We start from the raw sequence: 23,783 nt of genomic DNA, 5'->3' as shown, positions 1-23,783 counted from the left end.
TTATCTGAATGTGATGAAGACAATGCTAGACGCATTGTGCGTTATATAAGCATTATCAAGTAGCCTTTTACACCTCAGATCATCATAGCGTCTAGCAGAAGGCATGGTCATATCAGTATATGTGAATGTGGTAAGATGAGATGGTGCATGTCAAGATAAGGTACTCACCTGCTCAATCTCCGAAAGTATACCCAAGAAATCCAACAGGTAAGCACCCTCTGGGCTGACTGGATTCCTGGCATCCAGAGCATCAAGTAAAGCTACAGCGACATATCGGACCTTGTTGACCAGTGACGGACCATTCACAGCGAGCTAAGCAAAGGTAACAAAGTCGTTAGCTTGAACAACTCCATAGCCTTCAGGCAAGCGAAGAATGCGTCACGAGTGCACTCACATTCTGGATAGGTATACTGCGAAGATAGCGATAAAGGGATGATCGGTCAATGTGCGCATCCAGACTCTATTCAATGATCTACTCACCTGTGCAGAGCCTTTAATAGATCCAGTACTATGGCCTCATACTTGTCTTGTCGATTTGTGAATATCGACACCATCCTAGCTGTGACTGCGTTTCGCTCAAGATCAGCCCATGTCGGGACCCATCAATTATAGAGGGATTTGGGGCAGCTAACTCACCTGACACGGTCACACCACCGTCTGGATTAGCTTGCTCCACAATCTCATCCCTACATTTTCTGATGTTACCAGGACAAGTTTGAACCAAAATTAGCCCGATGATCCATCATCAATACGAAGCCGAGTTGTAACTTACAATAGGACATATCTTGCCAAAGCATGAGTAACATACACATTCCCCTTGAGTACCAAGAAAGATTCTTTGGCGATTGACCTGGTCTGATAAGCCTGGGTGAAATATACGTCCAGTTGAGCTAAGATATCTTGTCCCCATTCTTGGTTTGTCTCCCTAGACGATAAGCAGACCCTGTTAGCCGCAAATTTGACGGTAAGTCGTCTGATAAAGCAAGACTCACGGGATATCAAATGCAGCGGGAGTCTCGTTCAGCCTCAAAGCAGAGGGAATATCTTTTAGGACAGCTTTCAAATCGTCCGATATAGTTTCTATACGTCGCAGATAGGCTAAGATGGTCTCGGGTGTCAAAGGTATTTCTCGTCGGACCGTACGGCGTAAGACGATGGCGTCACCTATAATCCTGCGAGGTCCGAATCATCAGCTCAATGTTGCATGTTGGGCTATGAGCGGAGAGAGATAAGGCATGTCGATGGACTCACTTGAATATCTTGGTAGCAATACTGTATGTCGACAAAATCTGTTAGTATGTATCCAGGAGTCACGCTCTTCAGTTCCACTCACTTGAACCCAGCGATTGTGGATGTCGCATGAGGTGGGAACTCGAGGTATTCAGTCCGGGTTATATAGTCATCGTCACTATCGAAGCGAGATGATGTTAGTCAAAGGCCAATGGACGGTCTCGTGCGGTACCATGAGTGCGCCGCAGCATATGTATCTTGACAATTATACAATTGGATGTCTTGATCACACTCACATTTCCCTAGGCATCATGGTATCGCATTCTTCCGTAGCCAAGAATATCGGTCTATTCCTCAGACAAGCGCTACTCACACGTAGAAAATCAGTGTGAGTGCTTCATGTATACCTGACACAAAGAACAACATTCGGGATGCTTGGCTCACGCAGATTTATCCGAGGTGAATAACAACCCAAACATCCTTCGTCTGACTTCCGTGCTTATAGGATCTGATGGGATGAGTTATACACGATCAGCTCGGACTGTTATGGAACATATATCGACATGATAATGTAACCATGCTCACCTAAGCCCACATAACTTGATTCCCTATGTATCCCTAAGACCGTACCAAGTTGCACAGCCTCACCCAGGCTAGCCGCTGGAGATAACGATAAAGATGATCAGTCGGTGCTATTCATGATTAGTAATGAAGCTAAAGGGAGGTGCTATATATCCTGCGCCGTATATATCATCCAGAATCTGGGGATAGGGAATGGGATCTGTGTGCCCGACATACCTTGTGCACCCAGTCGCCCAGATATCAGATGATACACCGCATCCAGGAATCTAGTAATGACCATTTCTATTGTTGGTGGATCATAGGCGTTCAAAGAGACTAAACGTGAGACTTGATAACATCGATCTGCCATCTCACGCGCGGGGATATTGTTGATGGGTGGGAGAAGAGCTTTAGGTATCTATCGAAGATGTTATACGTTATTGAGAACTATCTTGATTAAGGAGGTATGAGATGACTAACCTGTACCATTGCCGATGCCAATACACTCAACACCAGAGCTAAGAATACTGGATCCTTCTCATCTCTCCTAGTTTCAACTTCCATCAAGAATGTTGGCCGATGCAGACAAGGTGTGAGGGGATGTACCTAAAATGATTGTGAAAGACGGATTATACTATCAGCATATCATCTCTCACATGTTGACAAGTGAGATAGACCCGACAATTCAATGACCTCTCTCCCCGATGGAACAAGAAAAAGAGTAATTAGACCTTCTCATACTTCAAACTCACATAATCGAAGAACAGCGAGAAGATATAACCAGCTACATCCCTCGGAATGACATTATCCAACGAACCGAACTGAGATTGATGTTCTTGATAATTCACGTAAATCGATTGAGGTGATATGGGAGACAACGTGTTATGAGGTATGGCTTTAGGCGTGCGATCGAGGTCTTCTTGGTTATGTGTATGTCCATTGGCATGTATAACGTGAGGATGGGAGTGAGAGGAAGAAGGAGAAGAAGTCAGGTTTTCAATTGACATGGAGGGCGATCGGATGGAATTGATGGAGCCGTTGGTGGCTGCTAGTCGTTTTCTGGAACAGCGTCAGGCATATCTCATCTCGAAAGATATGAGCTAGAGCTCGTACCGATGTCACAGAGAGGAGAGGAAGATATAAATGGGACATACTTCAGATATTCACTCGGAGGTCCACGCTGGTCATTGTAAAATGGAAAGATCAGCAACGGCATCGAAGCGAGCGATTAGAAGTTCGGGACACTCGTACGATGAAACTCACCCTCTTAGGTCTCCAAGTGGTCGTACATTCTATACCTAGATTGCCGCATTGCTACATCGGCCGGCCGCAACTTGGTCAGTGACATCGACTGAAAGCCCACGAGATGAAGACTAACCCTACAAGGAGGAGGTATAGTGGGATCGATGACATGACTAGGTTCATTCGGTATGATACGATCGCATCTGATCTTACGTGATCTACATGCATCACAACCTAGATAGAGTCAATATGGTCAGCTCATGCTGATGTCAGCCTTCCGAGGAGAGAGATCGATCCATACTGTTCAGTTTCTTGGGTGGAGTCGTGAACGAAGATGCGTGAGGCTGCGCTTGAAGGGAAGCCATGTCGGGTCGATAATCGAATTGCAAGTTAGATGATGACCTCTGCTCGACGGCTGATGGGTATCTAGTCTGGATCTACGATGTATGCATATGCAAATGCTGTATGATGATATGACTTAGATACAATATTTGGTAGGCTGTAGATGGATAGTGAAGGTGTAAACAATGGAATGGTTGATTGATGTGATGACGTAACGATTTGAACATTTGAACAGCAGCTCAAATAATGGAGTAGAAGGCCAAATGTCTAAGAGAGCATATGCATGGAGACAAGATAGACAAGTATAGAAATGTATACAACTATATGTGATTGGAAGTGGTATAGTGATACAGCTACAATGATGCAGCGAATATATGGTAACCAAAGGGTTGCTATTCCCCCGTCATACCATCGCAACCCAGCATATCCCTTACACAGAGGGAAAGGTCATCCTTTCTTGCTTCACCTCCTTGACTCATAAAGGTAAATGGTAACGTTCTATCTCCAGCCGAAAGATTAGCTCACTTATAATTGTTGACACAGTTCTCTCGCCCCTAGGTGACATCATATCATGTACCAAGGGGTTCACCATCGACATCTTTCGCTCCATCAACTCTATCTAATATCTCAAGCACCTCATCAACCTTCTTCATCCCAGGTTCTTGTACGATCGTCTCTAAGTCCTGGTCTCTCTCCATCTTCACCCCATCCCTTAAGCCTACAACTGAAAAGGATGATGGAGGAGGTGAAGGTTCGTCCTTTATCCTAATCAATCCCGCTTCAGCATCTACAGGTGGTATCTGACTTTCATAACCTATCTCAATTTTGGCTTCTTGTCCTTCATTCTTGATGAAAACCACTTCCTTCCTTCCCTCACTCTTGACGTTGGTGATCCTACTAGGACACAGTTTCCGTTGACCTAACAAGCACACATCGCACCTCGGTCCGACAGGCAGGCAGATGATCTGGCCGAACCCCACCAACATCGGATTAATAGGTTTATGCAGTTGAGGGGGTAACCACGATTGTAGATTTAATCGTGTGCCTTCCGGAGTGGTCGTAGGTGGTTTATGCCATTTGAGTCGGTTGGTTATTCGATGAACGTGGACATCCACCCCTATCCCGGCGTTACTGATGTACCATGAACGGTATCAGCTCTAGATCAATTCAACATCGGCCCCAAAGTTGTATTAATATCATGTGAAACGAGATCACTCACATATCCCAAGCACATTGCAAAGCCAGAAAAGCCATCTTCGGTCCTACCCCTTTCAGCTCACATAACCCTTCGAGCGTCTTCGGTACATCACCATCCTCCTTTTCCAGTAGGTGAATAGCAGCATCTTTGATATAATCTGCCTTTCTCCTCCAGAATCCCACTTTGTTGATACATTGCTGTATTAGCTCGGTACTGGCATCTGCGAGTGATTGGGCAGTGAGACCACCGGGAAGGGTCTCGTGTAGCGTTGTGACTGCTGCTGATGTAACGGGATCTTTGGTCTGTGAGGAGAGCATTAGGGATATTAGGATGTGAAATCGGAGGGTCTGTCACAAAGAGCAGAACTTATCAGCTTCGAAGACTTTGACTCAAAAATCAATATTTGAGAGCACTACGCATGTCCTATTGGGTTGTGAAAGGACGTAATCACCCACCTTCGGATCTTTATCCACTATAGTCCTAGGCCTTTCACATCCCATCGTATCCACCGGAGCGACTATATTCTTCCTCATTTCCTCTATCAACCTATACTGTTCTTCCCAACGTGGTGGAGGTGGATGAGGCTTGGTTAAGGATAATTGTGGGAGGGGTTTCTTCGTCGATTTGGGAGTTTTCGGACTGATTGACGGTTTGGAATCGATTGTTTCCACTTTGACTATTGATCTAGCGTTTGATTTTGGCGTGGATGAATTTATCGTATCCTCCACATCTTCCACCTTGATTTCCACCTTCGCTCTCTTCCTCGGTGATGTGGAAGGTACATATTGATATTTCCCAATGTCCAATATGCTTCTTTTGCTTGATTCACCATTGGATGTCGAGGTGGATCGGGTAGTCCGCCTGAGAGAAGTGAAATGGGGAGAAGTCGAGTTGAACGCTGATTCAATGACGGTCAATGGTTGATGAACGGACGCGACCTTCAGTGGTCTCGCCACCGGGGACTGGGACTGTATCGACTGTCTGGCAGGCATCCTGGATGACTGCCGCAGGAGAATGACTGTAGGTAAACCTAAGATGAAAGGCGATGGGATCGGCTGAAATGAAACGGATGATCACCAATGAGAAACCATTCGACGGTCATCATCCGATACCCTGTGCTCACGATCTCCCACGGTGGAACTCTGCCACTCCACGTGGAGGTGACCTACCCCCCTTTGTGCCTGACTAACCGCTATGTTAGTAACAGCGGTCATCCAACCCCGCATGGCCATCTTATCCCATCTATCCCACTCGATCGATGAGGTCAGACCAGCTATACTTATGTACAGTACATCTCACCTCCAACTTCTCTCGGCAGATACATTCCGAGTCCAGATCTCGTATCGCGTGTCGTCCCGGAGAATAGCCAAGCTACAAGAGACATAACTTTCCCGATGGTGGACGATTGGGTTATAGATCCCTTGATGCATGACGAGTGCAATGAGTCAATCAGGAACGAGTGCGAAGTATACTTTGAATAACACAGACCAATGACAAAAAAAAAAGACGGGGTGAGAATTGATATGACCGCCATTCAATGCTGTGTCCTGTTAGGATTACCTTTGCACTCCAACGATGAGGATGAATACACGTTGAGAAAGGTATATAAGACACTTTGACTTGGGCTCCCATAATCCCTCCTCTCCTACTTCTTCACTACCAGATATAATACTCTACGACGAGATCCGAGTTAAACATAACTCAGATTCAGCTTCAAACTTCTTACTCTACAAAGTCAAACACTGTCCTAATCATCATGGCCTCAGACGATAATCACACCGATGGGTCAAACTACGGATACACACCCTCTCCAGCATGGTGTCTAGCTTTCATAGTCTTGTTTTCCGTATCAGCAGGTGAATAATCTTCTCTATCCTTGTGGCAAGGATACAGATACTAACGTTTTGCGGCACATCCCTTTCAGCCGTCCATTCGTACCAAGCCTTCCGATATAAATACTGGATCATCTACCCAACCTTGGTTTTAGGTGCCTTGGTTGAAGTTCTTGGTTGGTCAGGAAGATATTGGTCTTCGCAGAATGTCACCCTATTAACCCCATTTTTGATGCAAATCTCAACGTAAGTATAGTCCGGATTGACTTGACCTCACTACGACCCAGTGTAAATGAGCTGACTTGTTTTATTGGAATTGCTCAGCCTCATCATGGCACCTGTTTTCTTCTCCGCATACGATTACGTCGTACTGGGAATGGCGATCAACCGATTAGGTCCTCAATATTCATTATTGAGACCTAAATATGTGAGTTTAATTACCTCATTCATCTCTCTGTCTCCAACAGGGAATGTTGTTGTCAAGACACACCCTGACTCTCCATCTCGCTCGAATAGTACTTCGCTACATTCATCACCGCCGACATCATCTCACTGGTCCTCCAAGCTATCGGAGGTGGTAAAGCCTCTTCCTCGGCAGCCGAGGGCGCCCCCACTCAGGCAGCTACCAACATCATGGTGGCAGGTATCATCTTCCAACTGGTTTCTATGGGTATCTTCATTGGTCTAGGTGTAGATTTCCTACTGCGTGCAACAAGTGAGAAACCTTATGCGTTCCGACTTAGACAAATAGAAAACAACGCAGTCAAGAAGTCTCAAAAACAACTACAACAACAGAACGAAAAAGGTCGAAAAGACAGTCAAGGTACTTTGACACATACCGAATCGGATGATACTAGAGTAGGAGTCAGTATGAACGTGAACAAGACTGAAGATGATCTGGAAGCTCAAAAACAAAATCAACATAACGAACACGAACATATCAGAGCTTGGTGGATATTGTTGATTGGTGTTGGAATTAGCAGTACGATGATCTTGATTAGAGGTGAGTTTGATAAATACCTCCTTTCAACACCCATAATCGTTGCGACTGGTTGCTGACATCTTTGACTTGCTTACAGGTATCTACCGATCCATTGAGTTGACCCAAGGATGGACTGGTCATCTAATGACCACGGAGATGTATCAGAACATCCTCGACGCATTGATGATGTTGATCGCCGTCGGTATATACAACTTTATCCACCCTGGGTATCTCTTACCCAGAAAGAAGAGCTGGCGAGGGTACCACTAGATGGGTCATCTCTTAACACCTAATCTGAAGCCATCAAAGCGGAGTAGAATAATCCCTGCTCGAACAGTAATAGATAGATATCTTACGTCTGCCTTATATATATTTTAAGTCTTATACACAATAGATTTTGTTTTTCCTTTATTTTCAGCAATAACAGTGGTAGAATTACAACAACGAGAATCGCATGTAACTTGTACAACAGAATATCAACAGTGATACAACAAATGCTCAGACCAATATCTATCCACATTTCACACCTTTTATACCTCTTTGTTCCCTCAACATCTCTTCGAAACCCAATCTACACCAAGGTCCCTTGACCACATCCAGTATATGATCTCTAACTTCAGGTTCATAATGATCCCAAGAGTAAAAAGCTTTCGCCTTTCTAGATTGATAAGCTACTTTCCTATCATCATCCGCACATACCAATCTCTCTATACTTGGTAATTCCCCAGGGGGGAGAAGGGTTTTTAGTACTCGAGCTAGATGTTGAATCTGATCGGGTCCTCTGAAATCCTCGTATCGAATCATTACTCTAGGTTTATCCAAATTCATCCAATAATCCGTATGTTGAACCCAAGCATTGGCCATCAGGTCCAATTCAGATAGATGATGTAGACCCAATACGTCGATCCCATCCGATCGAGAAGTGTGGTTCAAGTCGTTTCGTAGGAAATGCCAGAAACTCCACAATGAATCTAGAGGATTACGTACGACTTGGACGAATCGTTCAAACTCTTCTACTTGAGGGGACCACTCGGAATTGTCATCACCGTATGATGTGAATTCCTGCAGGACACAATTCACCAACGGAATCAAGAGTCAGTCTAGCCACTTGATGGAGCGAAAGGAATGATAGCAATAGTCATGTTGATACTAACTGGTGCATGAGTCTTGACCAAGAAATTGTTCTCGGGATGTGTACAAGCTTCCTCAAAGTATTTCTGATGAGATCGATACCAATGAGGTGATTTACAGAAGACATCGACAGTATAGTAGCCTGTACTGTGCTCTACCAATTCTCGAGTAAAGGTATTTCCAGATCGAGGGAAACTGGCAAGGGCAGTCCTAGGTATTTTAAGGGGATAGAAGGACCTATGAAAATCAATACTATAAGTATTTTACTTATAGAACTTGGTAAGCTGAGAAAGAGATGTTCACCGCTTCGGAGGTTCGGGACAACTAGTGCTTATGCTTAATTTCTGAATATCGGACCTCGAATAAGTCTGGTTGCCATAAAAGAACGACGAGCTAGTAGGGAACAGCTCCAAAGAGTTGGTTGTGCTGGAGACTTGATTCGGTATGAGGGTTACTGCCAGGAGATGAGCGATTATACCTCCGATGATAGGTAAGAACAAGTATTGGGCAATGGTTTCAATACCTGGAGATTCAGATCAGCTTCCAGCATCATCATAAATCAGATATGAATCCAACTAGATCTCTCTATCTGCAACTCACTGGCTGTGTTCGTTTTACCTTGTTTGGTGGGCGATAAGGGCGGACTATTCTTTTCCTCCTGGATTTTCTTTTTGTTTGACAATTCCAGCTGTACACCACTAGCAACGTATCCTATTCCGATCCACCCCAGACTCCCGACATTCTTCCCGTTTCTGAAGGCTATACCATTTAGGACGATAGACAAGAATTGTCGACTAGTCATTAGTGTACTGCATGTCAGAGCTCCGAAAGTGGCAATGATCGTTAGGAGAAAGATGAGGCCCATGGATGCTGATAAGGATAGGAGGGCGATATCGAATAAGAGTCGAGGGCCAGATGGGGAGAGAGCTATCTGAAGGAAGCCCTGGAGAGACTGTTTCTTGTCGGTCATAATGACTGCGCATGGGACCAAATTCCATCAGATTTTTTCATTTTACGGGAAGAAAATAGCTTTATCTAGCTTATCAAGTAGGCCGTCGACATACCTAGTCCAGATATGACCAACGAGCATATGTTCGTCCATAACATTTGATCATAAACCATCTCATCCTTCGACGATCCTCCCTTCAAATCTCTCGATGATCTGTCCTTTTGTCTAGATCTTTCGTGTCCCTTCTGAAACAGTTTCGCTTCCGTGGTACTGGCGAGCGCGTCGAATAAGAGGTATCCAACTAAAAGACTAATACCTCGAGCTGTAGAGAATTTCGTTTCGGATGACTTGATATTCTGAGGAATCAATGCCGACCACATTCAGCATCCCCTTTTGTCCAAGCTGAGGAGTAACACGACTTACCGTAGTGAACATATACAGAGACGTGCCTATCGTGGCCAATAGAACAGCAGCATAATTCCTCCATCTGTATCTCTTTCCGTATACCAATACCCCAAGCAGCAAGACAGGAACCATCTTTGAGCATTTACCGAGAGTCTGAGTGGTGAAATTAACATAATTGAGAGCTTCGTACTGACACAGGGTAGAAAGGAAGTTGGAAAGCGATACAGATGCGTAAGCATAGAGTGGATGTCGAGGTTTGATTGAGTTCTTCAGTACGTGCGATTGAAGATAGATCGCTACGAGAATTCCAGCTATTCGATTAAAAGCTACTAGAATCACTGTGGATCTGAACCTGTGATCACCTGCACATTATCATACTGTGGGTCAGTAAAATCTCCAAACAACCAACCTTGACGGACTTCCGAAGAACCTAACAAAGACTAACCGTATGTTCCCGACATGATCTTCTCTTGGAGATACCCATATATCGTGTACGAACACAGCAAGCCTGCTGCCTGCACACCCAGAGAATCCAGTACCCGCGTTTTCGTCATGTTGGTGTCTTCGATGATGCTCTCTGAGCAGCGAAATGATAACTGGATGAATGCGTCATTCTCTCTGCTTAAAATATAGCTTATGCATTTTACGATGTCTTCGCATCGACGACTCAGTACCATCGCTCGACGCGACTTGTTTTTTTTTTGTTGATATCTTGGTCTGAGGTCGAGATCGCGTCTCAGTCAAGGTTCTGTCTCGGTGTACCATGGCAACTTAGTTACGGCATTGGAATCCGCCAAGTCGGCTCGAAAACAAACCTTCATTGAAATTGGTTCTTCAGGGCAGGGTTACATGTTGTGATTCCCATTTTTTACGGCACTTTGGTCAAATAGACATGAACGCGGTTGATCCGCAGTGACACATGAGAACGGCACTATGGGTGATAACACACTGTCCTATCTCATGTCCTGGGTGCAAAGTGCCCCCAATGAAGGGGAGGTCGGGCACCGATCTGGAACAAAAAGATCATCAGGTACGATACCGGCTGATAACCTATTGGAGTATGGTATGTCACTCGGCACGATATGTCTGCGATGGACATCTGATGGATCTGCCTTATATGTAAAGTTTTTGAGGCGTACATAATATTAGCGAGCGGATATCCAGCATGCTGTACATTTCCAACGTAAACTGGCAAGGATTATGGTGGTGATATGTAAACAAGACCCGAGTTGTCCATACACGCACAACCAACGTATATATACATATAAGTGCAAAAACAAATCAATATCTCGATTTTTTCATGTATCCTCATTCATCTTCACAAGAAAGATCATACGATCAACCATACCTATTCACTTCTAGTACTTGTCACTTTGAGCAAAACAAATCCACTATAATGATGCGAAACATCGTTCTTTTGGGTCTACTCTCAACATTGAGCCTATGGAGCGGAGAAGTCGTTGCTTCTACTCCTACCGAAACTCAACTCGCTCCGCGAACGTTCCAGTCGATGGGTATGACATGTTTCTGTGAGTCGCTGACAACTCTTTACGATCGTTCGACTTGAGCTGGATATCGAATGCTGATATCGAGTATTGGCTTGATGTAACAATATAGCCGAATGTCCAGCAACTCGAGGTACCGCAACTTTCTCACAAAAGGGATACTATCAAGATCGTTACTCTGATTATCATTTTTACACATGCGTGTGAGGATAGCGTTCCTTTTCCCAAGCCTAAAGTGAAATGGGGCAAATGCTCACTTGGTGCGTCCTCGAGAATAGATATAGCGACAACTCGAACTGTTGGTACAATGAGGATGGGAGTCTGAACAATGATCACACCAACGGTGTGAATACTACGCCATGTCCTGCGCAAGTGTGTGACCTATTCCATTGGTCTAGAAGATCATTATCTCGTATGCGTTTGTGTACTGACTTGCATATCTTGTTCCGCTAGGCTCCCTCCAGTGGATGCGGTACGCCCAACAACCCCACTCGAGCATTCAAGCGTTCGACCATCAGGAAGCGAACTGCCGCAGAAAAAAGATTGGCCGCAAGGCAGTACAATCCCAAGAAGGTTAGAATGAGATCAGAAAAATTCGCATAGACTATCAGTGATCTGAGGGATTGGGCTAACATAGACATAAAGGCTCAGTCAGTACTCAGTATAATTAGTTTTACACTTTCGATTTTGGGTTCTGTGATGTGGTTATTGCTTCTGTTTCAGTTGGGACCGCTCAAAGGATCGATGTCATTGATAAGGATCTCATGTCATCTATTGGGTCTATGTTATCACCATTGTTCCCATTTCATTTCGAGGCAGTTTGTTTCTCTTTCTTCCAGGCGTCGAGTTGTTCATGAGCAGATACGAGTTCTTTCCTGAGTCCAACAGCCATGATCATGGAATCATTGGAGGCACAAAGCATGGTAACGCCATTCCGGAGATTGGCACCGATTTGATGGGAAGTCATACCGGGCATGAGAGAAGCTTTGTTATGCTTTTGCGCAGCAGTAAGGATGTTACCGACGGATCTGTTAAAGGAAGCTTTCAATATTAGATAGCAAAACAGCACGAAAGATGATAGGAAAGGTTCACTTAGGGGATAGAGGCTGACTTACGATAACCATCTCTCATCTTGTGCCATGTTGCCGAACGATAGACCAAGCGATAAAGCCAGGTCACCTGTGACTAGTCAGATCCCATCATTTCGACATTATAAATAGATGACTCACCAGGTCCAACCATAAGCCCGTCAACTGTTAGGGTCATAAGCCCACCTACTTATTATGCCTGATGATACGATCAAATGTGGTAGCACTCACCTTCCTCCAACGCAGCCAGAGCATCAGCGTTCTCAGCACCTTCCTCGTCCTCAATTTGCAAGATTATAGCTGCTTTTCCCCAGATCTCAAAGACACTTCCACCGTTGGGAGCACCGTCGTTGTAGCCGAATTGCATGGCGTTGGGCGGACCGGATCGTTTTCCGATCTGCTTAACAAGATCAGTGATTGCATCACTGGGGCTGGTGCATTGAATACTGACTGGAGGGAATCGACATGCTTCTACGGCTTGTTGGGCTTGCGCGACCGTAGAGATCTAAGTTACATAGGTTAGCTATTGTCAATCTTCTAAAGGGTGCTAACTCACGTGGGGGAAGATGATCCCAGAAGCACCAGCATCCTGACACGGTCAGCGGATGTGCTATGTCAGTTTAACTCACCAAGACCCAAGCGGCATATTGGTGATCAAGGACAGGTACTCTGCGGATCAGACAAAACTTGAGCGAATAGTTGTTTGACCAGATCAGTCATGGCAGTCATGGTTTTCACTCACCGAACAACCACAGCAGTACGACCTTCACCAGCGTATTGGATAGTCTTGATGAGCTCCACAATAGTCTCGGGAGCTGTCGGTCAGCTACTGTTCTCATATAGGTAAGACTTACTAAAAGGGGTATGTTCCCAATCCAATAAGACATAATCATACCCAGCCTGTCCAACCATTCTTGCCAAGGCTGGATGAGGGAAAGCAGCGAAGAAAGTGCCGATCATAGGCTTCTCTCTGGATATCTTCATCCTGCTTCGAAGGTCGAAAGTGTGGTGAAGAGCATGACCTCTGTAGTTGAGCATGGGAGGGTCTTGCGCTGGGGCTGCCGGGACGCCGAACATCGCTGCGAAATTAGCATCTCCGAATGGAGGTGGTGAGCCGAAAGAGTGGTTGGACATGATGGATCACAGCGATAGGAGGTAAGTCAATCGCAGTTATGGTTGTTCTCTTAAATTGACAGAGGAAGGGGAGAGATGATCAAGGCAGTACATGGATGCATGTGCTATATATATGTACTGCCCCCTCACGTCAATCGGCCTGCCCGAGGTTGGTCCGTCTCCCCGATACCGATACATTAGCGTAGAACGTTTCCATGCATGGCCGACGGGTTGTGACGAGGCAGTGCGAGTACACGAGGACTTGTGCTAGTGCTAACGATCAGGGATGAGATTGAGAGTGAATATCAGGCAGCAATCGACATGATAGAATCGTAACTGATTGTAGCCCATAACTTGCTTAGAGATCGGGTGACTCGATTACGGCCAGGTACAGTATCTCTCCCTGGCCTCCACACCATCCCACTCGTATTGGGGCACAAGGAGAGGAGACCGCTCTCCGTCCCAGGGGTGATACCTCCTTCCCCGAACCATCATTGCCCACTATGGATAAGCCCGAGAGGGATCAGCTCAAAGAACAGGAAGAAGAATGGGACACGTATCATATATGTATGCCCGACTTCAAGCAAATCTTACCATACTTCATCCTTGCAATGTCCGTTAGTATTGCCCTGACACGCAAGCGTCTCATATTTGTCGACGTAATGCAGACGGGGAGTGCAACTGTATAACAAGAGGGAAATGCATCTCGCTATGTTACCAAAAGGCCAAAACCAGTGTACTAATTCTATTGATGACGCCAAATCAACGGCACAGAAGTCCATATAGTGATCGGTAACCCATATATGATTTGATTCAACTACAAGAGGAGTGCCAGACCTCCCAAAACGGCCGCACCAAGACCCATACTTCCCACCTTGGCCGTGATTCCAGCAGCAGAACTGGCAGACCCACTAGCAGCAGCAGATGAAGCTGCTGAAGTAGCTGCGGAAGCCGCTGAACCTGACTCTGATGCGGAAGCTGCAGGAGAGGCAGTGGCGGCAGCCAAGTCTATACTGACCGTTTGACCATCGGCACCCTGTTGGGCAGCAGAGAAATTGGATCCTTTGAGGACCATGGAATCTTCCCCTGAGGCTGTCTCCAAAACGGCGGAAGAATTGGAACATGTAAGATCGGATGGTGCGGTGTAGCTGTTAACTGCTACAAGGGAGATGTCCGCACAATGGTAGAAGTAAGTCTTGTTGCCGTACAGCTATGGAATACCGACGAGTGCTCAGTAAGTGACGGGTCCCACATGAAGGAGAAGCTTGTACAATGCTCACCTGGTAGATCACAAGCAGGGTGGCATTGCTTCCGGCTGCGAGACCGACTTCCTCAAAGTTGGGACCATTCCCACACCATCCTCCATCCGATACATCGAGGATAGAGTTCGCAAATGTGGAGAACTCGTGGAAAGTACTTGGATTCGAATTGTTCGAGTAGAGCAAGTTGACATTGGAAGCGAGAGTATCGACATCAAGAGAGACTTTTCCACCAGCTGTATGGTATCATCAGAATGGTCAGTCGAAGGTCCAGACGAAGATGTTGGTTCCAGTATTGTCATACTCACATAAGGGATATGATGTTCGCTCTCCAAGGGGACTACCACCACAGGGATAGGCGCTTGCGTTGTTGGCGAGATAACCACTTCTAGGAGATGGGTACACGAACTCGACAGGACTCGTCGAGAATTCCTATGAGCCAGATACAAGAAACAAAGTCAGCTGAAGCGTTATCACTGGTGAAGTGAAAGGTACTAACAGTGATAGAGGCAGCTCGGGGTAGTACTGCAGTCGCTTGAGCGAGCGAAACAGCAGATAGGGCAATGAGGGCTGAAGAGAACATGATGAGGAGGGAGATCAGTATACAGTAGTGTATTGGGATGATAATCGTCTACATCTCCAGATTGAGCTCTTTATGTACTGCGTTTTTTCCCCGCCCAACACTCCTCAAGCAAAGAACTCTTAAGCGGATCGGCCGGTGTGTTACCAGACTCTCACAAGTGCCTCTCAGGAGCCTTGGACTGCTGAGTCATCGCATAGAAACAGAGAACCATAAGGAGGTAGGGCACGACAATAATCGAAAGGAGAGTATTTCGGTCGATTTCAGGTCCAAGCCACAGAGACATTTCTTATCGGCCGGTCTTATCAGATAAAAAACGATTGCCTGTCTCATGCGGATCATGGGGTTTTGTTTGACCGGCCCATACTTTTCTTGATTCTTTTCCCTTAAAATCTTGTAGAATGCCAAGACGCTGATGTTCTGGCTGTTTCTGCGTGTGCCCAAAATTGTGAAAAGGTTATCAGATAAACCAACAAAAATGGCAGGAACGACGTGGACTCCGTAATTCTGGTGAACACTCGTACTTTTCTGCAGCGAGAGGTCTTCGTTCTACCGGTACTGTTGTCCCGTACATTCATGTTCTCACGATGTGTCCTGGCGTTCATATTTTCCCGGCACGAAAAGCTGTCCACATGAACAACGGACGTACTTCTATATTCGGATGCTGATCACGAAGGACTTGGACATCTCCCATAGACGCCAGGACTCTAGGTGTTTTCTTCGGCCGATGTCCGTTTGCGATCTCACAATATAAGCGGAATGAACGGAAACGACCGGACTTCTTGGCAAGTCTGCAGCTCATCGACATGGTAATGTGCATGGGAATGAGAATGCCAGCGGAAGCACCTGTGTCTCACATAAGATACCGCATGTACTCTTCGAAGCAGTCGAGAGTTGACAATTGGAAATCATCTCTAATTCCCAGCAAGCGCGCTCCGGAGGGTCTGCTCAACTGACAAAATCTCAGATTGATACCCATTGCAATCAGCGCTGACAGCGGGTTGTTGCTTCGGGCTATGTTCATTGCATGGATACGGGAATGCATAATGGTCCTATGGGCGAGCCTTTGTTTACCGTCATTTTCGCCCTCCTCTAGCGTACAAAGCGCCAGACCTAGCTTTCGTTATCAGTTGGATCCACTCTTTCACGTCTCTTGCGTTCACTCCTCTATTTCGGTGCATGAAGTCAGCTGTGATCTGCGACTGATCCAAAGGAATAGGCAAACTTACCGCAGAGCAATAGTATCTCCACCTCTTCGTGCGTCGATCTTAAGGATGAAGCTGGTATCATCCCTGCCATGTCTGATTTGAACCTCGTGTAGTGGTAAAGGCTAAATAATTCGGTTAGGCTCAATCTGACTGGTAATTCGATTGCACAAGATCTAAACTCACCATCCTATACAAGTCTTGGCCATCCAGTAAGACGATGATATCGTTACACAGAATCATCGTCAATCTCCTGCCTGATTTAGACTTGGAGACCTTTCCTTCCTTGAGTAATCTTCTTGGCCCCATCAAGGCTGTTGGAGCGGTGAGATCGAGACGGCTGGATAGACAACGTCGGAGTCAGCTTCGTTTTCCGAATCTTCAAAGATCAATGAATGGCAAAGAGGAAGAATGGGACTAATGACATGAAAAGCTAAGGATGGTGCGTCGGGAGAAGATTAGAGTGGGAAGAGAATGCAATAATAGACCCACCCCTCTCCACCAATCCATAAATTCTCACTCAGAGCTTTCAATCTCTCTTCACCTTCGGCTTCTCTCACACTCTCATTGATCTGACTAACAATGTGCTCTACCATCCTCAAAGCGTTCTCAACTCGAGGTAGATCCGAGTTGCGTTCACCCGATGGATCTAAGATATCGGTATAGTGGATGATCTGTTTGATCAATAAGGGGTAGCGAGTGATTCGTTGCACTGCAGATGCAGCGAAACACAGTCAGTTAGGAAAATCGGAATTTCAATGTGGTCATATTGAGAAAAAGACTTACTAGGACTGAGAAGGAAGTGGGAGAGATCAAGTCCTCGAACTGTGGGATTTTTTTCTCGAAGCGACTATGAGGTGTTGTATCAGCTTAATCAAAGCGTCTCATGGACAAGCGAACGGGCCTGACAGCACTCACAGCGAGATGACTCGCAAGATCAGGATTACTCTCTCTTAGGGTTTGCAAGAGCTTGATCGCAGCAGGTTGATTCACACAATAAGTCTTTATCTCAAAGTCAGTCAGTGCCCAGACCAAAAGACATTTGTCGATGAAATCCGCTTAGAGTGAGACAAAACGGAGACAAGACCATAGTAGCTCACCGTGTAGACATCAGCGTTCGCAAGATGCTCCTCCAATATATCACCAATCCAATCGATATACAATCTACAACTTTTCTGTCTATCTTCTAATGAGCTGAGAAAAGATGTGTTGAACAGCAAGATATCTTCGATATTCGCAAAGATAGTTTCTAACGATTTCTCATCTAGCAAGGGGATAAGGGATGCGTAGAATACCTAAATCGTGAACAATATGAATTAGTCGAATCTGAACAGTGTTGACACGGCTCAAATAATGACTTCCATGAGAAATGGGCGAATTTTCAAAGAACTCACCTCTACGATCAGTTGCAAATCCCTTCCATATCCAGCTTCCGTAGCTATAAATTCGAATATCGCTTCCTGTCTCTTCCTCTCTCTGTCACTCATCGTCCCTAATACAGAAGGTTCCACGAGACTTCCCCACGTCTTACCGAATTCGCTTGGCGTACCTCCACCGTTGTTGTTAGCATTGGTAGAAGACGGAGTGTCGGGTCTACTGATCATTTCGCTGATGATTGGTCCAGAGATGCTCGGATGTTTAGCATGATGAGGTTGATTTGCGTTTGTCATTAATTTATTGAAAAATCCAGATATTTTTCCGCCGCTGGTACTGCCTGATAAGGACAGAGTGGTTGAAGGAGTAGGTGATTGAGGTTGAGGTACATTACCACTGGTTGTGGTAGAAGCAGAAGCGTTAGGTCCAGTAAGTTGAGGTGTTATACTTTGACCGGTAGTTACTTTCTGTATGAGACTTTGACTCCTGGCTCTACCACTCGCACTGGAATCAACCCTCAAATTAGCTGGACGTTGAGATTGGGCGAGGAAAGCTTCGTATCGTGCATATGCGTCTTGAGGTTCTTTCGAGGTTGTTGTCACAGTCGGACTGGTGATGGGCGATTCGGAAGTAGGTATGGCAGGTAACGATTTGCTAGGTTGACCAGGTGAAGGTCTTGGTATAGCTGGTGCCTTTCTACGTTTCTTACCTGGCACACCAGGTGGTGGTCTACGTCTCGAAGCGACCCTACCCACTTTGGATCCTGGTCCAGGGATAGGTGGTGGTTCTCTCTTTATCTGCAATCCAGCTGCAGAAAGAATTTTCTGTCGTTCCTCCTCTCTTCTCTTCCTCTCCGCTTCTTTCTCCTCATCTTCACTCTCTGCTTCATCCACATCTGACCCTTCTTCGTCCGATGACCACCATGAGAGGACCGAGTCGCCCGAAGAAGACGAACCGTCGTCATCGTCCGACATCAGAGAAGGGGATCTGCCGAACGAAGATGTGACAGATAGCATCGATGTGGGTCTGGGATGTATGGCACTGGATAGGGTAGGTCGTGGAGGAAGCTGTTCAACTTCATCAGTATCTTTGATGATAGATTCTTGAGGTGGACGTGTGATATCTAGGATAGGGTCAGTGGGAGCTTTGGCTTCGGATTCTGAGCCTACTCAGGACAAGTGAGCAGATAAGACCATACCCAGCAGTATTCGGCCGTGATTAATGTGCATAACAGATCATTTTCGAACATCAAATATTGTTTTTTGTTTGGATTTTCCGTGATTTTTCGGGTATAGACAGCAATTAAGATAGCAAGTAGAAAGAGCAAAAATCAAACACAGTTTCAGCCTGCGTACAAAGCCAAGTTTTTATTCGTAAACATATGATTATCGTAATGAAGCGAGCGAGGGTCGATGACTAACCTTGAATCTCCAAGTAATTTGCAGGTACCAAGAAGATGACTCCTGCTTTCTCGGTCTTCCACCAATCTTGGTCTGATCGATCGACAATCTCTAGTACATCACCCTCCATGAATGGTAGTTGGTCTTCCTCGCCTGCGGGATAGTCAAACAAGGCTTTGGCTCGAGTGACTGATGATACAAATGGTCAGATATTGTCGTGAAGACTATGGATGGAAGCGTGAAACCAAATTCACCATGCAATTCCTCAACGTAATCCTTGGGGAACCATCCTTTACTTCCTTCCTTGACCAATGTACCGTACCACCAAGCACTGCTTGCATCTTTGGCCGGGTGAGCCTCGAGCACGACATCCTCTTTGAAGCTGAGATCAACATCTCTTGTCCCGGCAAATTCGTAAAGCGATCGAACACGGAGAGCTAAGAAGGACGAAGAACAAATCAGCATTTGGAGGCAGTATTAGTATTATTGAGAGATGATTGGAGATGGCGTGGTCGCACATGTATTGATCCAGTGACTGGTATACTCACTCTTTGATAGATCGAATTCATCCAGATCATCAGCCTCACCGCCAGTCTCCTTGACTTGCTCATATCCTCCATTAGATATCGGCTCCTCTTCCTCTTTTGTAGTTGCCAATGTAGACTCCTCGGCATGTTGAGCGGCAGGGTGGGTTGAGTCCGCCGCTAAACCAGCGTACCAGTCTACACTTTGCCTATTCGCATTTCTACTGCTCTTGAAATCATCCTCGTCATCTTGTTTTTGAGGGTGAGGTGCTGGGGGAGGAGAAACAACTCGAGGTTGTTCGTTGATATGTGATGGTGGAGCAGAATCACCAATCACTTTACCTATACCTGGTGGACCGGATTTATCTACTGTCTGAGTCTTCTTTAGTCTAGCTCCACCCTGAATGGCCGATAACAACGCTCCTCTGCCCTGACCGGGATCTCCACCGCCCAAGTTGGACAACGCAGCTGAAGGGGCTTTAGGAGCTGGTGGTGCGGCGGGTGCAGCAGGTGTGGTGGATCCAGGTCTAGAGGTGGTAGGCGAACTTGATCCACCTGATCCCAATATATTACCGAACAAAGCCTGAGCGAGACCCTGTCTTCCCACTCTAGATGCGAAGGTTTCGTCGTCGGACGAGTCATCGGAATCGGCTTCTTTTTCGGTTATGTCTTCCCACTCTGGTTCACTTGGAGGAGATCTGAAAGCGGTCTTGGCGGGTTGAGCTGGTGGAGCGGGAGGCGCTGGAGGAGGGGGTGGTGGAGGAGCAGAAGCAGCAGGTTCGGGAGATTTGACAGCTGGCGAAGCAGTGCCAGAGGAAGCAGCTGCAGGGGGTTTGAAGAAAGGATTGAAACCTCCTGCAGGAGCAGCAGGAGATGGGGTAGCTCCAGGAGCGGCACCTGATTTTCGGAATGGGTTGTAGGATGTTTCGGAAGGAGGTGCAGGCGCAGGTGGAGCAGGTGGAGCGGGGGGAGGAGGTGGTGCCGATTCTGTTGCAGGTGTAGGTACAGCAGGACTAGGTGCTTTGCTTCTATTTTGTCTGGCAGCTAACAAAGCTTCCTCCTGTTTACGTTCTTCCTCTTCTTCTCGCTGAAGCTGTTCCAGTCTGGCTCTTCGGTCGGCTCGCGCCTTGGCGGCGGCTTCTTCCCTCTGTCGTAACTCGACTTCTTCAGGATCTTCTTCGGGAGGGGTAACGATTTTAGGTGCAGAGGGTGGAGGGGCAGGGGCAGCTGGAGTCGAGGGGTGTCTAGAAGTAGGTGGGGGAGGTGCGACCTTGGATCGGGGTAAAGGAGCGGCCGGCTTCTTCATTGCTGATTTGAGAGGTGCAGCAGGTGAAGGGGGAGCAGGTGGAGCTGAGGTCTGGGGTTTCTCTTCCTCATGGGCGGGACCACCAGCTTCAGCTAATCTCTTTCTTCTAGCTTCATCTCGAACAGCTTGTTCAGCTTCGGCCTGTTTAGATTTCTCCTCTGCTTCTTTCTTCTCCTTCTCCAACCTATCTTGAACACTGGTATCTACCGTCTCTTCAGCTGGAGCAGATTCCACTCCTAAAGCACGAAGTCGGTCATTGATTCTCTTCTGAGCTTGTTCTCTTATATAAGCCTTTCGCTCTTCGGGCGTCATGTTCTTGGTGGAAGGTGCGGTAGCTTGGGCGGGTGCTGGTGGCGGTGGTGGAGCGGACGTGGCAGCAGCAACAGACGCTGGAGGAGGTGCGGGAGGGGGTGATCGGGTAGAGGGAGGTGACCTAGGTCTTTCATATGATCCTCGTCGATCTCGATCATATCGATCATAATCCCTATCCCTGCTATCTCGCCTATCACGATCGTATCGATCTCGATCGTCATATCTATCCCTCTCTCTACTTCTATCCCTATCGAAAGTACCTCTATACCTATCGTGATCATCCCTATCCCTGTCCCTGTCTCTGTGATCGTATCTACCATGGGTCTGATTCCTCTCATCTCTTCTTCGAACTCCCGCTCTCTCTTCCATAGCTTTTTCTTCCAATCTTCTCTCTTGTTTTCGTTCGAGTTCAGGTAATTTCTCATGCATCAAGTATAGTAATTCCCTCTCGAGCTTTCTTCTCTCCTCATCTTTTTCAACTGTACGTCTACCTTTGGCAGTGTATTCAATATCTTCTTGAATTCTCTTAACTCTATAATGGAGAGCTTCAGTCTCTTCCTCTAATTCTTCATCTTCAATACTTTTCTCAGCGGATTTCTCTAAGAAAGTGGAGGTGTTTTCGAGTTTACGTCTGATGTCTTTCAGTTCGGCATCAGGATCTTCCCCAGCGTATCTGACCGACTTCCTATCTAGATGTCTTGACGAAGGTTTGTAGGTGGACGGTCGTTCATCAGAATGCTTGTACATCAACGCGTCTTTCGATGCACCTGTCGGAGCTGGACTGTTACCTCCGTACCCAGGCGAAGAAGCGTTGGATCGACTGGATGCTTCGTGTTTCAAGAGATCCTTCATGAAGTTGACGGTGGTATCGATATCTCTCATGGAAGCGGGGACAAGTTCTTCGGGAAGAACATCAGGGATAGTGTTTCCATTGAGGGCTAGGAAAAGAAAGGCAGTAGTCAGGGTTCAGCTCTTATGGGTCTTACAAGAGTTATCAAGATGAACAAGATCAACTTGACTCACCTCTGTAGATCAAACCCATCGCAACGTGGAATTCAGGCAAGTTGAGTTTGCCTCTGTTATCCTTGTCCGATAGATTCCTAAAATAGACCCAAGGTAAGTCAGTCCAAAGCCTGCTTCAGATGCTGAAGAAGACGACCAAGAAGCTGGACATACCAGATTTTCATCAAGCTATCCTGGTCCAGCCCACTCTGTCCGAACACTTCCCTGGCCATCTCACCGGAGATAAATCCATCCCCTTTGGTATCCCAAGCTCTAAAGATCTGATCATAATCCTTTTTCTCTTGTCTAGATAGAGTCCAAGGTACTTTAGGTGTATTGACCGATGGATTTTGTAAGAGAGATTGGAATGATTGGGTGAGTGGTTGTTGGGATTGTGGTTGATTGAATTGAGGTAACCCGGACGGTGCGAAGGGCTACAACGAATTGATTGTCAATAAAACCCAAAATACATGAGATATGGTGTTGCCCACCTGACTGATATTCGATGGCATGAAGCTCTGCATCATCTGCTGTAATCTCGGATCGTGTGGTAGACCAGTAGCTTGAGGTTGTAGTCTACCCATTCCCATACCCATACCAGTAGGCTGTGACATCAACCCAGTGGGTTGAGAGAGCAATCCCGATGCACCAGTGGGCTGAGACATCAGACCAGAAGGTTGATATCCTGTCTGTTGGGGCATGAGTCCACTAGCTCCTCCACCAGGATACCCAGTCATTTGGGGAGTGAGATTGTTGGATCGGAAGCTTGACTTGGAAGGAGGTGGTTGATTGAGGAACGAATAGTTGTTGGCGGTATTACCTTGACCCATTCCACCCATCATACCTGTCCGTTGGGGTAGTGGGGGTTGATATCCAGTCTGCATAGGTTGTAGTTGCTGCTGCTGACCTGGATATCCTGTAGGCTGGGTGGATAGGAAAGAAGGGTTGACATTGTTACCTCCGAACACACCTTGACCTTGTGGTGCACCGGTCGGTTGGGGTTGCTGGAAGGAAGGGTATGAGAACTGCTGTTGCTGCCATTGATTTGGCTGCATGATGGGCAGAGGGGATCTGTCTAGGTGTTACAGGGTAGGAATACAACGTGGGTGTTTATGATGATATAGAATGGATGAGGATGAGGATGAGGATGAGGATGAGGATGTTGCAGATATAGACAGTCAATGACACCGCACAGTGACAGTCTGACCGTGACAGTCGTGTTACCCTGAATCACGATACACCG

General features: G+C 46.4%; 8 protein-coding genes across 8 annotated transcripts; 2 read left to right on the top strand and 6 right to left on the bottom strand.

Moving 5' to 3' along the window:
* Positions 1-82: 82 nt before the first annotated feature.
* On the bottom strand, positions 83-3,398 carry L199_001062 (uncharacterized protein; the record flags this gene model as incomplete). The annotated part of the gene is made up of 18 exons (XM_064886819.1): positions 83-91; positions 169-312; positions 395-410; positions 481-565; positions 637-695; positions 773-925; positions 993-1,172; positions 1,334-1,408; positions 1,527-1,595; positions 1,675-1,738; positions 1,816-1,890; positions 2,029-2,209; positions 2,272-2,397; positions 2,544-2,850; positions 2,946-2,971; positions 3,055-3,105; positions 3,170-3,267; positions 3,335-3,398. 18 exons carry the CDS (start codon positions 3,396-3,398, stop codon positions 83-85), a joined length of 1,782 nt encoding a protein of 593 aa, XP_064742891.1.
* Positions 3,399-3,944: 546 nt separating this feature from the next.
* L199_001061 (uncharacterized protein) lies at positions 3,945-5,565 on the bottom strand (the record flags this gene model as incomplete). The annotated part of the gene is made up of 3 exons (XM_064886818.1): positions 3,945-4,506; positions 4,595-4,920; positions 5,029-5,565. The coding sequence occupies 3 exons, from the start codon at positions 5,563-5,565 to the stop codon at positions 3,945-3,947; spliced, it is 1,425 nt and encodes a 474-aa protein (XP_064742890.1).
* A 764-nt stretch (positions 5,566-6,329) lies between these two features.
* On the top strand, positions 6,330-7,657 carry L199_001060 (uncharacterized protein; the record flags this gene model as incomplete). The annotated part of the gene is made up of 6 exons (XM_064886817.1): positions 6,330-6,429; positions 6,498-6,651; positions 6,730-6,832; positions 6,922-7,175; positions 7,263-7,408; positions 7,485-7,657. 6 exons carry the CDS (start codon positions 6,330-6,332, stop codon positions 7,655-7,657), a joined length of 930 nt encoding a protein of 309 aa, XP_064742889.1.
* A 240-nt stretch (positions 7,658-7,897) lies between these two features.
* On the bottom strand, positions 7,898-10,426 carry L199_001059 (uncharacterized protein; the record flags this gene model as incomplete). The annotated part of the gene is made up of 7 exons (XM_064886816.1): positions 7,898-8,449; positions 8,542-8,755; positions 8,822-9,041; positions 9,119-9,493; positions 9,583-9,823; positions 9,891-10,234; positions 10,318-10,426. 7 exons carry the CDS (start codon positions 10,424-10,426, stop codon positions 7,898-7,900), a joined length of 2,055 nt encoding a protein of 684 aa, XP_064742888.1.
* An 842-nt stretch (positions 10,427-11,268) lies between these two features.
* L199_001058 (uncharacterized protein) lies at positions 11,269-11,980 on the top strand (the record flags this gene model as incomplete). Its single annotated transcript, XM_064886815.1, has 4 exons — positions 11,269-11,401; positions 11,490-11,580; positions 11,656-11,749; positions 11,831-11,980. The coding sequence occupies 4 exons, from the start codon at positions 11,269-11,271 to the stop codon at positions 11,978-11,980; spliced, it is 468 nt and encodes a 155-aa protein (XP_064742887.1).
* A 202-nt stretch (positions 11,981-12,182) lies between these two features.
* On the bottom strand, positions 12,183-13,599 carry L199_001057 (uncharacterized protein; the record flags this gene model as incomplete). Its single annotated transcript, XM_064886814.1, has 9 exons — positions 12,183-12,405; positions 12,493-12,556; positions 12,607-12,630; positions 12,697-12,862; positions 12,917-12,970; positions 13,022-13,054; positions 13,101-13,134; positions 13,208-13,229; positions 13,320-13,599. The coding sequence occupies 9 exons, from the start codon at positions 13,597-13,599 to the stop codon at positions 12,183-12,185; spliced, it is 900 nt and encodes a 299-aa protein (XP_064742886.1).
* Positions 13,600-14,395: 796 nt separating this feature from the next.
* On the bottom strand, positions 14,396-15,420 carry L199_001056 (uncharacterized protein; the record flags this gene model as incomplete). Its single annotated transcript, XM_064886813.1, has 4 exons — positions 14,396-14,788; positions 14,859-15,073; positions 15,146-15,269; positions 15,337-15,420. The coding sequence occupies 4 exons, from the start codon at positions 15,418-15,420 to the stop codon at positions 14,396-14,398; spliced, it is 816 nt and encodes a 271-aa protein (XP_064742885.1).
* A 1,073-nt stretch (positions 15,421-16,493) lies between these two features.
* Positions 16,494-23,595, bottom strand: L199_001055 (uncharacterized protein; the record flags this gene model as incomplete). The annotated part of the gene is made up of 14 exons (XM_064886812.1): positions 16,494-16,584; positions 16,647-16,747; positions 16,809-16,962; positions 17,115-17,334; positions 17,409-17,472; positions 17,541-17,624; positions 17,723-17,917; positions 18,017-19,161; positions 19,418-19,585; positions 19,651-19,833; positions 19,945-22,476; positions 22,562-22,638; positions 22,715-22,974; positions 23,032-23,595. The coding sequence occupies 14 exons, from the start codon at positions 23,593-23,595 to the stop codon at positions 16,494-16,496; spliced, it is 5,838 nt and encodes a 1,945-aa protein (XP_064742884.1).
* Between the last annotated feature and the right edge of the window lie 188 nt (positions 23,596-23,783).

The sequence above is a fragment of the Kwoniella botswanensis genome, chromosome 1 (genome assembly GCF_036426115.1).
Source record: "Kwoniella botswanensis chromosome 1, complete sequence".
Taxonomy (NCBI): domain Eukaryota; kingdom Fungi; phylum Basidiomycota; class Tremellomycetes; order Tremellales; family Cryptococcaceae; genus Kwoniella; species Kwoniella botswanensis.
The sequence above is the reverse complement of the archived record's forward strand: the minus strand, read 5'-3'. Positions and strand labels throughout refer to the sequence as shown.